Source organism: Hypanus sabinus, chromosome 10 (assembly GCF_030144855.1).
Source record: "Hypanus sabinus isolate sHypSab1 chromosome 10, sHypSab1.hap1, whole genome shotgun sequence".
NCBI lineage: Eukaryota > Metazoa > Chordata > Chondrichthyes > Myliobatiformes > Dasyatidae > Hypanus > Hypanus sabinus.
The window spans coordinates 80034093-80048618 of record NC_082715.1 but is presented as its reverse complement, the minus strand read 5'-3'; the positions used below and the strand labels follow the sequence as shown (position 1 = coordinate 80048618).

Here is a 14526-nt window from a genome sequence, read left to right as displayed (position 1 = left end):
GTAACAAATAGCACATTTAAACCAAAAATGCCAGAAATAGCAGAACTATTTGCATTTATCTATCACTTTCAAATGGTTTCAAAGGCATTAAATATTTTATGACAAAACATTTCAGGAGATGTTAAAATCAGATTTACTAGCACTGATATATTGGTCGTGAAATTTGTTTTGCAGAAGTAGTACCTAAAAAAAATACTATAATTACAGGTATAATATAAAAAATAATGTAAAAAGGGAGCAAAATAGTGAGGTAGTGTTCATGGGCTGATGGACCATTTAGAAACATGATGGTGGAGGAGATGAAGAGTTTCTAAAACTTTTAGTGTGCATCTTCAGGCTCCTGTACCTTTACACTGATGGCAGTAATGAGAAGACAGCAAGTTCAGGGTGGTGAAGGTTTTTCATGATGGAAGCCACCTTCTTGAGGCATCGCCTTTTGAAGATGTCCTTGATGCAATCAGTTAGAATGCTCCCTATCTGTAGAAATTTGCGAGTGTCTTTTGCGATATATCAAATCTGCTCAAACTCCTAATGAAATATTGTCACTGTCATGCCTTCTTCATAATTGCAAGAATATGTTAGGTCCAGGATAGATCCTTAGAGATGTTGACACCCAGGAACTTGAAGCTTTCCATGCCTGACCTCTCAATGAGAACTGCTGTATGTTCTCCTGATTTCCCCTTTCTGAACCCTTTCTAAAGTTCACAATCAATTCCTTGGTCTCACTGATGTTGAGTGCAAGGTTGCTGTTGCACCACTCAACCAGTTGATCTATCACATTCCTGTATGCCTTGACGCCATCTAAGATCCTGCTAACAGTTGTGTCATCAGCAAATTTATAGATGGCATTTGAACTGTCGTGAGGGCAAAGAGAGTGGAGCAGAAGGCTGAGCAGGCATCCTTGAAGCGTGCCTGTGTCAACTGGCAGTGAGATATTATTTGTGGTTGGTAACAGAAAAAGCCTTGAGGCTGGTAAAGGATACAGATATCTTAAATGAATGGATCAAGATTGGGCAAACGAAGTGTAATATGGGAAAATGAATGTGTTCATTTTGGCAAAAACAAAGGAGCCTCATAGCTAAACAGTGATAGCAAAGCTTTAAAATGCACAGTGATCCTGGTATATTGATGCATAATTCACAGAAGGCAGGTTATGTTCAGTGATGTGGAGCATTGATGAGACCACATCTGGAACACTGTGTATTGTACTTGTCTCCTTATTTACTTATCTATTTATTTAGCAATACAGCATGGAACAGGCTTTTCAAGCCCTACAAATCATACCGCCCAGCAACCTGCCTATTTAACCCGAGCCTGATCACAGGACAATTTACAATGACCAATTAACCTACTAATTGATACGTCTTTGGAGTGTGGAAGGAAACCCATGCATTCATACAAACTCCTTACAGACAGCGTCAGATTTGAACTCCAAACTCAGATGCCCTGAGCTGTAATAGTGTCACACTAACTGTCACACTACTGTGGAGCCGGAATTACGTCCACTGGAATTTAGAGTTGTGAGAGGTGATCCTAAGCAGTCACGACAGGGTGAATGTATGATGTTTCTTGTGAGAAATGAAGAACTAAGGTTACTGTTTAAAAGGGATCACCCATTTAAGACAGGTATGAGGATAAATGCTTCTCAGAGTGATGAGCCTTTGGAAAACTTTTCCTTAAAGAACAGTGGAAGCAGAGTATTGGAATATTTTTAAAGACGGAGATAGAGTGATCAATAACAGCAAGATAGGTTACAATAAGATGAACTCCTGATCTCATAATCTACCAAGTTATGAACTTGCACTTTACTGTTTACCCGCACCACACCTTCTCTGTATCTGTTACACTTTATTCTGCATTGCTATTGGTTTAACTTTGTTCTACAATGCACTGTGCAATGACTTAATCTGTATGAACAGTAAGCAAGTCAAGCTTTTCACTGTATCTTGGTACTCGTGACAATAATAAACCAATACCAATATACTGTTGGCCACAGAAGCTTTAGAAAATGGAATGAGAAGAAACTAGCTTTCTGTTGATGCCACACCTAAACAAGTTCTGGAAAACCCCACAACAATCCCAGTTGCTGAGGAGATGATCAGTAGACAGATTAAACACCAAAACCGAGAGCAATTTTGATCTGCATCATTACAGATCTAAGGTATCAAAGTTCGCTGACACGTAGTAAAAGCAATGCCACTGCGCAATAAAACTGGGCCAGGTACAAATGACATACAAGTGCACCACAGTTTCATTATGTCAATAACATTGAGAGATTCAATAAATCTCTGAGAACAATTGTGCACCAAATAAAAGGAGTTGGTGACTAAAGATAGGCACATTATAGTAAAACTTGACAAACTTGAAGATTGACTGAGTGAGCTAGGGGTTCTTTCTTTGGAGCAGAGGAGGATGAGAGACAACTTGATAAAAGTGTACAAGATGATAAGAGGCATAGACCGCGTCAACAGCCAGATGCTTTTTCCCAGGGTAGAAATAGCTAATACAAGGGGGCATCATTTTAAGGTGATTGGAGCAAAGTATAAGGGGATGTCAAAGGCAACTTGGGTTTTTTTACACGGAGGACGGTGGGTGTGTGGAATGCCCTGCCAAGGGTAGTGATACAGGAAGATACATTAGGAACATTTAAGGGACTTGGATAGGCACATAATGGAAGAAAAAGGGTAGGTTATGTGGGAGGGAAGGGTTAGATTGATCTTACAGTAGGTTAAAGGGTCAGCATAACATTTTGGGCCAAAGGGCCTGTACTGTACTGTAGTGTTCTTCGTTCTAAGACATTTCCCAGGAGGATAAATACAACATTTTTCCGCAACAGCTATTGGGGCTGAGACACACCTTGGTCAAAAAAGCATGCTTCAAGCGGTGCATGTACAGAAAATAAGAGGGAAAGAGACAGAGGATATTAAGGATGGTATTGCAGGATGCAAGAGCTATGCAGCTGGAAGCATGGTAACCAGTGATAGTGACAGTGACTGGGGATGTACAAGAGGTTAGAGCTGAAGCACGTCAGAGACTAAGGCTTGCAGAGCTGAAGGAAGTTAGAGAGATGGGAAAAAGCAGTAGGTCCACATCCAGAATCTAGGTCCACATCAGAGCAACACACACTAAATGCTAGAGGAACTCAGCAAGTCAGGCAGCTTCAATGCAGCAGAATAAATAGTTCATGTTTCAGGTCGAGACATTTCAGAGCTCCTTGGCGGGGATTCATGACTACATGAGGCCTGAGGCCAAATCCGTTCTCAACTAATCATCAAGTGTGAAGGAGAACATCAGCAAAGCAAATTGGAACTTCTTCAGAACCAAACCAGAACACTCAGCAAACCTTACCCTCAGATGGCAACTGGCTGGCAAATTCAGGGGGCAGAGTCAACAGGGCATAATCCTTTAGTGCAGCAAGCCAAAGACGGCTGAGAATTGGCAGCTCTGGCTGAACAAGTGTGATCAAGCTGTCTGGAGGGAGCTCATCCACCATGCCGTAATCATCATCATCTTCCTTAATCTTGGCAGGTTTCACCGGCTTGGTCTCTGCTTCCTTTTTTGTTTCCATTGCAACTATGTAGACCTAGACAAACGAAAGGTGCATTAGATTAAATAACACGTGAAGTGGTGTTCCCCAGGCCACATTTTTCAATTATACTTGTCAGTCCTTGAATTAAGTGAAACCTAGTTATAAAATTGCAGGCCAGGGAAAAAGATAACGAGAGTAGATTGTTATCTCCCAGAGAACAATCTCATGATTTAACAGAGCTACTAATATTTTCATAATACAGAGAGGAATCGGAATCAGGATTATTATCACTGACATACTTCATGAAATTTGTTGTTTTGCAACAGCAGTACAGTGGATTCTAGTTAAGTGGGGCAACCACTTGCTTGGGGCAATCCTTGAAGACACTCCCGGCTAATTTCTTCATCAGTTTTTGTCCTTTACTTATTTGGGACACTACCACTTAATTGGGACAGGAGACTAGTGGCAAACACTTTCTAACGTGTCAGCCAGGTGCATTTGCATGGCCGTTAGGCACTACACTGTGCTTAGAGAAAGCAGTTTTTAAATAGCATCAATTACTAAACACAGTGATTTTTGTCACTGATAGTTGGTGAGAAATAAGCATTAAAGCAATTCAGAACTGTTTTGCTCACTGAGGTTTCAAGTATTCAGGACTGGAGATGCCAGAAATGGCTGGGTGTGAAAATTAAACTATTTCACTGCTTCAGTAAGTTAGGAACTATGAAAAACTTGAATGAAAATTAGGTTTTGAGGATGCAATCACTGAAAGCATCACTGAAAGACGGTCCATTGTCTGTACTAGGTGTCCTGATTTTCTTCATTTACAGTCAATCAAAACAAAAAACAAGGCAGCATATACTGGATGAATTCCTCCAACAATAACTATTAGGAACTCATACACTGACTTATAGTACTGCAGTAGCATTGGTAGAGCTTTAATTTGTTTTGTATTTCATTTAAATACATTACTTGCTACTCAGTTAAATGGTAGTTTGTCCTTTTTAACTGTTTCCATGAAATGGACTAATTGGGCTAAAATGTACTGGTCCCAATGAACCAGAATCCACCACACATAAAAAATAAAGTTCAAAGTAAGTTTATCATCCAAGTACATATGTCACCATATTCAAGAGATTCATTTTCTTGTGGGCATACTCAATAACTCTTATAACCATAATAGAATCAATGAAAGACTGTACCGACAGAGTGCACAACCAATGTGCAAAAGACAACTGTGCAAATGCAAAAAAAAAATAACAGTAATATATAATAAGCAATAAATATCAAGAACATGAGATGAATAGTGCATGAAAGTGAGTCCACTGGTCATGGGAGCATTTCAATAATGGGGCAGGTGAAGTTGAGTGAAGTTATACCCTTTGGTTCAAGAGCCTGATGGTTGAGGATTAATAACTGCTCTTGAACCTGGTGGTGCAAGTACTGAGGCTCTTCTACCTTCTTTCTGATAGCAGCAGTGAGAAAAGAGCATGAGCTGGGCAATGGGGGTCCTTAATGATGGATGCTGCTTTTCTGCAACATCTCTCTGTGTAGAAGTGCTCAATGGTGGGGAGGACTTTATCCATGATGGGCTGGGCCATATCCACTACTTTTTGTAGAATTTTCCATTCAAGAGCACTGGTGTTTCCATAACAGGCTGTGAAGAAGCCAGTCAATATACTCTCCACCACACATCTCCAGAAGTTAATCAAAGATTTTAATGTCATGAACTTAAGGAAGTAGAGGTGCCGCCATGTTTTCTTTGTAATCGCTTTTTAACAGTGCAAGAAAAGAAAATAATGAGATAGTGTTCATAGATCATTCAGAAGTCTGATGGTGGAAGGGAAGAAGGTAGTGTTCATTGATCCTTCAGAAATCTGATGGTGTAGCAGAAGTGAGGTAGTGCTCATAGACCAATCAGAAATCTGATAGTGAAGAAGCTGTTCCTGAAACAGCATGTACACCTTCAGGTTCCTGTACCTCTTTCCCTGATGGTAACAATGAGAAGAGGGCATACCCTGGGTGAAAAGGTCCTCAATGATCGAAGCAGCCTTCTTGAGGCATCACCTTATGATGATGATGGGGAGGCTGGTGCCCATTGGCTGAGACTGATTTGTAAGGGCGTCAAAGGTTTATAGGGAGAAGACAGGAGAATGGAGTTGAGAGAGATAATAAATCAGCCCTGATGGAGCAGATTGGATGGGCCACATGCCTAGTTTTGCTCTTATGTTTTATGGTCTTATGATGGAGTTCTAACAGCCAGGAAAGAAACAAGTGAAATAAACCCATGAGATAACTGAGTAATTGAACTATTACTTTTCAGCTAGCCTAACAGGGTCAAAGTCAAAGTGCATTTATTATCAAAGTATTTATATGTTATATACTATTTAATTCTTCATTTTCTTGTGGGCAATCTCAGTAAACAAAAAAATACAACAGAATCATTGAAAACCTACTCACAGATAAAGGCAAGCAACAATGTGCAAAATATGAGATGTGCAAATACTAAAAAAACAAATAATAATAAATTTATATAAATAAAAGTGAGAACATGAGTTGTAGAGTCCTTGAAAGTGAGTCCATAAGTTCTGAAATCAATTCAGTTTTGAGGTGAATGAAATTTCCCACACTGGTGCGTTTGGTGCCAGAGTGGCCAACTGGATGGCAGCAACAAATGCAACCCTGACATCTGTGTCAACCCCACTGCTACCACCCCGGCAGGTCCCTGCAACGAGGCTTGAAGAAGGTGCTCTTTGAGGTCTTGGGCACCATTTTCCCTTGGTAAGAAAGTGCGGGCCACAGAGGAGGAGAAGATCAAACTGATGGAGGAATTTGGAGTTCACCTGGTTGGGCTAACAGTCGATTCCCAGGGAGCAATGATGATGCAGAAGGTGGGAGATGGTACAGTTATTGCCCAGTACATGATGCGTGGTTTTTATTTTTGTGATCTTGAATCTTGTTGTGTTATGGGTCTACAGAGTGCGAGATTGCAGAGCGAGTTGGGGACAGTTCCTTGTGGATTCAACATGCTAGGTTTAAAAAGTGAGTGGGGCCTGCTTGGACTTGTTTGCAGAGCGGGAGGTTGATTGTGTTAGTAGTAACTTAGCAAGGGCCAATAAAAAGAAGCGAGGTTTAAGCAGAGCAGCCATCATTGGAGCGGACCAGAGTGAGAGTGGTCAGGCTTTAGGCTTCGAGGAGAACAGGCAGAGGATAAAATTAAGCTTGAGAAGTTAGAGCCATAAGTATAACAAGCGTAGGCAGGATCGTAGTTAAGGCAGTGGAATGCTCCTCCTGCAAGATGTGGGACGCAGAACACTGAATGGCCTCCCTGATGACTTAATCTGTTGAAAGTGCATCCAACTTCTGTTTCTCGTTGACAAGGTCAAGGAACTTGAAATGGAGCTAGATGCATTCAGGACTATGTGGGAGGTGGAAAACCTTGGATAAAACTTTTACTGAGGTAGTCACACCCAGAGTGCAAGATTCAGATAGCAGGTGGCTGACCACCAGAAGTAAGGGGTGTAAGCAGTCAGTAAGAGTTCTCTGTGGCCATTTCCCTTCAGCAATGAGTATACCCATTTGGATACCACTGGGAAGAAAGACCTATCAGGGCACAGTAACAGCAGCCAGGCCTGTGGCACTGTGGCCAGCTCTGAGGCTCAGCAGGGAAGGTTAAAGTCAGGGCAGAACGATAGTTATAATAGACTTGATAGTTAGGGGGCAGTTAGTCAGACAGGAGATTCTGTGGCCACAAAGAAAGACTCCAGGATGGTGTGTTGCCATCCTGGACATCTGAGAGGGGCTGCAAAGTATTCTCAAGAGGGAGGCTGAGCAGCCAAAGGTTGTGGTGCACATTTGGCCTCAGTGACATTGGTACGAAGGAGGGAAGAGGCCCTGCACAGAGAGTATAAGGAGTTAGGGAAGAACAGAACCTTGAAGGTAGTAATTTCTGGATTACTCCCAGTACCACGTTAGTCAGGACAGGAATAGGGTGATAGTACAGATGGATGAGTGGCTGAGGAAGTGGTGTAGGGGTCAGGGTTTCAAGTTATTGGATAATTAAAACTTTTTCTGGAGCAGGGGTGACCTGGAAGGATTTAAACTAGTTCGGCAGGAGGATGGAAGCAGGTCAGCAAGTGGAAGGATAGAAAGGAAGGTAGATGTCAGGGGCAGTAAAAACAGGCAGAAGCAAAGTGATAGATACAATGGGATGAATTGTTTGAAGTGCATTTTAATACTCATCATATTATGGGTAAAGGTGATGAACTTGGAGCATGAATCAGTACATGGAACTGTGACATTGTGGCCATTACAGAAATTTGGTTGAGAGAGGGACAGGAATGGGTGCTGACCTTAGGGTTTCAAAGTTTTAGAAAAGATAGAGAGGGAGATAAATGAGGCGGGAGAGTTGCACTACTAACCAGGGCAATATCACAGCTGCAGTCAGAAGGGACATATGGAGGGCTCATCCACTGAATCTATATGGGTGGAACACATAAATATGAAGGGTGCACTCATGCTGATAGGATTGTAAAACAGACCTCTCCAATAGACACTGATGAACAGATATGCAAACAGGTTAAACAAAGGTGTGAAAACAATAGGGTTATTGTTACATGGGACTTCAACTTCCCTAATATCAGCTAGGGCCTTTTGAATGTGCTACACACAGCACTGAAATAATGACACGCAGTCGGTAAGTCGTTTCGAGACTAGTTTATTCAAACTTCGCGGTGCTGGCATTTAAATCCCTAGTGCCCGTCCTCTCTGGGCGGAAATGACATCAGAGGTACATTACTAAAGTCTCCCCCCGCGCACTGGCTATTTGTGAGCCGGTTTGCCTGCGCAGAAAGTGGGTTGTCACATAACACCCCCCACTACTGAACTGGCGATACACCCCCCCCAATATCCACAGTCTGGATCAGCCTCTGTTTGGGAGGTCTGCCTCTGCGCCGCGGTGCCTGAACCTTGACCGGCTGCGCCAAGTCCACATGGGCTGGTTTGAGTCGGTCCACTGTGAAAACCTCCTCTTTCCCCCCAATGTCCAGAACGTACGTGGACCTGTTGTTGTTGATCACTTTGAACGGCCCTTCATACGGCCGCTGTAGTGGTGCCCGGTGTCCGCCCCTTCGTACAAACACAAACTTACAGTTTTGCAGGTCTTTGGGTACATGGGTCGGGGTCCGTCCGTGGTGTGAAGTTGGTTACGGGAGCCAGGTTGTTGAGCCTTTCACGTAGCCTGTCCAGGACTGCTGTGGGTTCTTCCTCTTGCCCCCTTGGGGTTGGTATGAACTCTCCCGGGAAGGCCAGGGGCGCGCTGTACACCAACTCGGCTGACGAGGCATGCAGATCCTCTTTGGGTGCTGTACAAATTCCAAGCAGGACCCAGGGAAGCTCGTCCACTCAGTTAGTCCACCTAAGGCGGGCCATGAGAGCCAACTTCAAGTGACGGTGGAAGCATTCCACTAGTCCATTCAACTGTGGGTGGTAGGCAGTTGTGTGGTGCAGCTGCGTTCCCAACAGGCTGGCCACAGCCGACCACAGGATGGAGGTGAACTGGGAGCCTCTGTCAGAGGTAATGTGGGCCGGTACCCCGAAGCGTGCTACCCAAGTTGCGATCAGTGCTGGGGCGCAGGAATCGGCAGATGTGTCGGTGAGCGGGACCGCCTCTGGCCACCTCGTGAACCGGTCTACCATAGTTAGGAGGTACTGCACTCCTCGGGACACTGGTAGGGGGCCCACGATATCCACATGAATGTGATCGAACCTCCGGTGGGTGGGTTCGAACTTCTGCAGTGGGGCTTTAACGTGCCGCTGCATCTTGGCTGTTTGGCACTGCGCACACGTTCTGGCCCATTCACTGACCTGCTTGTGAAGTCCGTGCCACGCGAACTTGCTGGAGACCAGCTGGACGGTTGTCCTGATAGATGGGTGTGCCAAACCATGTATGGTCGAAAACCCGCCACCTCCAGGCTGCCGGGACAATGGGGCGAGGTTGGACAGTAGCCACGTCGCACAGGAGGGTCCTATCACCTGGGCCTACGAGAAAGTCCTACAGCTGCAAACCCGACACTGCAGTCCTGTAGCTGGGCATCTCGTCGTCTGCCTGCTATGCCTCCGCCAGTGCTGCATAGTCCACCCCCAGGGACAGGGCCTGGACAGCTGGTCTGGAGAGTGCGTCCACCACGACGTTGTCCTTTCCTGAGATATGCTGGACGTCCGTCGTGTACTCCCAAGATGTAGGACAGATGTCGCTGCTGGCAAGCCGACCAGGGATCGGACACCTTTGTGAACGCGAAGGTCAACAGTTTGTGGTCCGTGAATGCGGTGAACGGCCTGCCTTCTAAGAAGCACCTGAAATGCTGGATCGCCAGGTAGAGTGCCAACAGCTCCCGGTCGAAAGCACTGTACTTGAGTTCGGGTGGTCGCAGGTGTTTGCTGAAGAACGCCAGGGGTTGCCAGTGTCCTTCGATGAGCTGCTCCAGCACCCCACCGACTGCTGTGTCGGATGCGTCCACCATGAGGGCGGTCGGAACGTCCGTTCTGGGGTGCACTAGCGTCACAGCATCTGCCAAGGCTTCCTTGGCTTTAACAAAAGCAGCCCCGGCCTCCTCGTCCCAAGTAATGTCCTTGCCTTTACCCGACATCAGGGTGTACAAAGGGTGCATGATACAGGCTGCTGAGAGGAGGAAATGGTGGTAGAAGTTCACCATACCAACAAACTCCTGCAGGCCTTTGACCGTGTTGGGCCGGGCAAAGTGTCGGATTGCGTACACCTTGGTGGGCAGAGGTGTTGCCCCGTCTTTGGTAATCCTGTGGCACAGGAAGTCGATGGTATCAAGACCGAACTGGCACTTGGCCGGGTCGATCATGAGGCCGTATTCAGTCAGTCGGGCGTAGAGTTGACGGAGGTGGGACAGATGTTCCTGATGACTGCTGCTGGCTATGAGGACGTCATCCAAAGATATGAAAGCGAAGTCCAGGTCGTCCATTAACTGCTGAAACGTCTGTGCGGCATTCTTTAGGCCGAACGGCATGCAGAGGAACTCGAAAAGGCCAAAAGGGGCGATGAGTGCCGTTTTGGGGACGTCGTCAGGATGCATCGGGATTTGATGGTACCCTCGGACAAGGTCTACCTTGGAGAAGATCCGTGCGCCGTGCAGGTTTGCTGCAAAGTCCTGAATGTGCGGCACAGGGTAGCGGTCTGGTGTTGTAGCCTCATTCAGCCTGCGGTAGTCGCCGCATGGTCTCCAGCCCCTGTTGCTTTGGCCACCACGTTCAGGGGGGAGGCCCATGGACTGTCGGACTGCCGGATGATCCCTAATTCCTCCATCTGCTTGAATTCCTCCAGGCGGAGCTTTTCCGGGGGGGCAGACTTCGTGCGCAGGCGTGGAGGGGTGGTCCCTGGGTCAGAATGTGGTACTGTACCCCGTGTCTGGGCATGGCTGCTGTGAACTGCGGTGCCAGGATCGATGGGAAGTCCGCCAGGATTCTGGTGAATTTATTGTCCGACAGCATGATGGAGTCCAGGTGTGGGGCTGATAATTTGGCTTCACCCAGGGAGAATGTCTGGAAAGTCTCGGCATGTACCAGTCTTTTCCCTTGCAAGTCAATCAGCAGGCTGTGAGCTCGCAAGAAGTCCGCCCCCAGGAGTGGTTGGGCCACCGTGGCCAGTGTGAAGTCCCACGTGAACCAGCTGGTGCTGAACTGCAGCTGCACTGTGCGGGTGCCGTAGGTCCGTATCGTGCTGCCGTTTGCAGGGTGGGTCCTGGCTTCCTGTCGTATCCCGTCAGAGGCAAGACGCTGATCTCCGCTCCGGTGTCGACCAAGAAGCGGTGTCCCGGCTGTTTGTCCCAGACGTACAAGAGGCTGTCCTGGTAGCCAGCCGCCATAGTCATTAGTGGTAGCTGGCCCTGGCCCTTGCAGGGCTGGCAACAACGGCGGGCTTTTGTGCCCCACCGCTGGTGGTAGAAACACCACTGTTCACTGGCCTCCTCACTCCTGCCTCTGTGTTGTGTGCACCCCCCTGCTGGGCCTGGTCTGGTAATCTGACCGACAGACGCCACGCTCTCCCTCTTGGCTTTCCACAGCACGTCTGCCCGGGCCGCCATCTTCCGGGGGTCGCTGAAATCTGCGTCGGCCAGCAGCAGATGTATGTCCTCGGGCAGTTGCTCCAGGAACGCTTGCTCGAACATGAGGCAGGGCTTGTGTCCGTCAGCCAGGGACAGCATCTCGTTCATCAATACTGATAGCAGTCTGTCTCCCAAACCGTCCAGGTGAAGCAGGAGGGCACCCTGCTCATGCCGTGAGAGGCCAAAGGTCCCAATGAGCAGCGCCTTGAATGCTTCATATTTGCCTTCTTCCGGGGGCAACTGTATGAAATCCGCAACCTGGGTGGCTGTCTGCTGATCAAGGGCGTTCACCACATGGTAGTAACGTGTGGAATCAGAGGATATCTGCTGAATTTGAAAATGGGCTTCTGCTTGGCTAAACCACACGTGTGGTCGCAGTGTCCAGAAAGTCGGCACTTTTAGCGAAACTGCGTGAAAAGATGAAGAGTCAGTCATCTTTGGTCCAAATCCCATTTGGACCGTCAGGGTCACCAATGTAGCGATGTGCTACACACAGCACTGAAATAACGACACGCAGTCGGTAAGTCGTTTCGAGACTAGTTTATTCAAACTTCGCGGTGCTGGCATTTAAATCCCTAGCACCAGCCCTCTCCGAGTGGAAATGATGTCAGAGGTACATTACTAAAGTCTCCCCCCGTGCGCTGGCTATTTGTGAGCCGGTTCACCTGCGCAGAAAGTGGGTTGCCACAGGGCAGAATTTGTTAGGTGCATCCAGGAGAGTTTCTAAAATCAGTATGTAGATAATCCAACAAGAGAAGGGGCTGTACTGAACCTGGTGTTGGGTAATAAACCTGACCAGGTGATAGACCTCTCAGTGGGTGAACAGTTAGGGAAGAGTGACCACAACTAGTTAAAGTCTTAAGATAGCTATAGATAAGGATAAGTATAGACCATGTGGGGGAGTATTAAATTGAAGCAGGGCAAATTACAAGAGCTTTAGGCGGGAACCAGGGACAGTTGACTGCAAACGGCTGTTTTGGGCAAGTCTGCATCCAATGTGTTGAGGGTGTTTAAATATCAACTGCACAGAGTACAGGAAAGATATGTTCCAGTAAGGAAGGAAAGACAAAGATGACAAGGCAAGATAACCCTGGATGTCAACAGAGGTGATGAATTTCGTCAAGAAGAAAAGGAAAAGTATGTAAAGTTTAGGAAGCTGGGATCAACAGAGCCTTGAAGGATTATAACGAGCTCAGCAAAGAACTCGAGGGAATTAGGAAAGCCAAGAGAGGGACCATGAAAAGTCCTTGGCAAGTAGGATTAAGGTGAATCCTAAGGCATTCTATAGAAACATCATGAGCAAGAGGATAACTAGTGAGAAGGTAGGGTCATTCAAGGATAAAGAGAGGAAGATCTGCTAGGATGCAGAGGATGTGGGTGAGGTCCTTAACCAGTACTTTGCAACAGTATTTACCAAGGTGAAGGAGTTGGAAGATAGAGAGATCAGTGCGGAGTGTCTTAATGTGCTAGGCATTTCAAGGTAAAGGAGGAGGTAGTGTTGGGTCTCTTAAAGAACATTAAGGTGGATAATTCCCCAGGGCCTGATAGGATACTAAAGGTTATTGAGAGGAATGAGGAGAGATTGCTGGGACCAATGCCTTTGTGTCCACTACTACAGGAGAGGTCCTGGAGGATTAGCGAATAGCTATTGTTGTTCCATTATTCAAGAAGGGAACCAAGGATAATCGCGGAAACTCTAGATTGGCGAGTCTCAAATCAGTGCTAGGGAAGTTACTGGAGAGAATTCTTAGGGATGGACTTTATGAGCATTTGGAAAACTATGGCTTTGTGTTGGGCATTTTTTGTCTTATTAATTTGATTGAGATTTTCTGCTGAAGTGACAAGGGTGATTGATGAAGGTAAAGCTGTGAATATCATCTACATGGCATTTGACAGGTCCTTCATGAGATGCTCATCTGGAAGATAAAGATGTATGGGATTTATGGTGAATTGGCTGTTTGGATTAAGAACCGGCTTGCCCATGGAAGATAGAGGGTAATGGTCAAAGGGACTTAGTCTAGCTGGAGGTCTGTGATTTGTGGTTTTCTGCAGGGATCCGTACTGGGGCCTCTGCTGTTTGTGATATTTACAAATGACCTGGAGGAAAATGTAGATTGGTGGCTTAGCAAGTTTGCAGATGATACAAAGATTGGTAGTGTTGTGGATAGTGTAGAAGACTAACAGATGAAGTTTAACTCAGCAAAATGTGAAATGGTAGGTCAAATGCAAAAAGACAGTACACTGTTAAGGGCAAGATCATTAACAGTGTTGATGAGCAGAGGGATCTTGGGGTTCAAGTTCTTAACTCTGAAAGTGGCTACATTGGTTGAAAGGAGGAGTTAAGAAGGCATATGTCATGCTTGCCTTTATTAGTTGAGGCAGAGTTCAAAAGTCAGGAAGTTATGTCGCAGCTTTATAAACTGTAGTTTGGCCGCATCTGGAGTATTGTATACAGTTCTGGTTACCCCATTGTAGGAAGGACGTTGAGGTTTTGGAGAGGGTGCAGAAGAAGTTTACCAGGATGTTGCCTGATAAGAGCCCATGTGGGGCATGTGCTATAACAATGGGTTGGACAAATTTGAGTTGTTTTCACTGGAGCTGCAGAGGGCAAGGGAAGATCTGACAGAAGTTTATAAGATTATGAGAGCTATATACAGAGTAGACAGATAATATCCTTTTCCAAGGGTTGAAATGTCTAACACCATGCATTTAAGGTGAGAAGTAGTAATTTTAAATGAGATGTGAAGGGCAAGCTTTCTCTCCTCCCCCCCCCACCTCCACAACAGAGTGATGGTTGCATGGAGTACACTGCCTGGGCTAGTGGTAGAGGCAAAAGCACTAGAGATTCTTAAGAGACATTTAGAT

The 14526-nt window shown here is 46.1% G+C and overlaps 1 protein-coding gene across 4 annotated transcripts in view; it reads right to left on the bottom strand.

Annotated features, from left to right (window-relative positions):
* heatr5b (HEAT repeat containing 5B) overlaps window positions 1-14526 on the bottom strand; it is a 139940-nt gene that overhangs the window by 28566 nt on the left and 96848 nt on the right. For all 4 annotated transcript variants that reach the window (XM_059982182.1, XM_059982183.1, XM_059982184.1 and 1 more), the window contains one exon: window positions 3349-3583. In XM_059982182.1, coding sequence (XP_059838165.1) covers window positions 3349-3583 — 235 coding nt within the window. The remainder of the gene's footprint in view (window positions 1-3348; window positions 3584-14526) is intronic.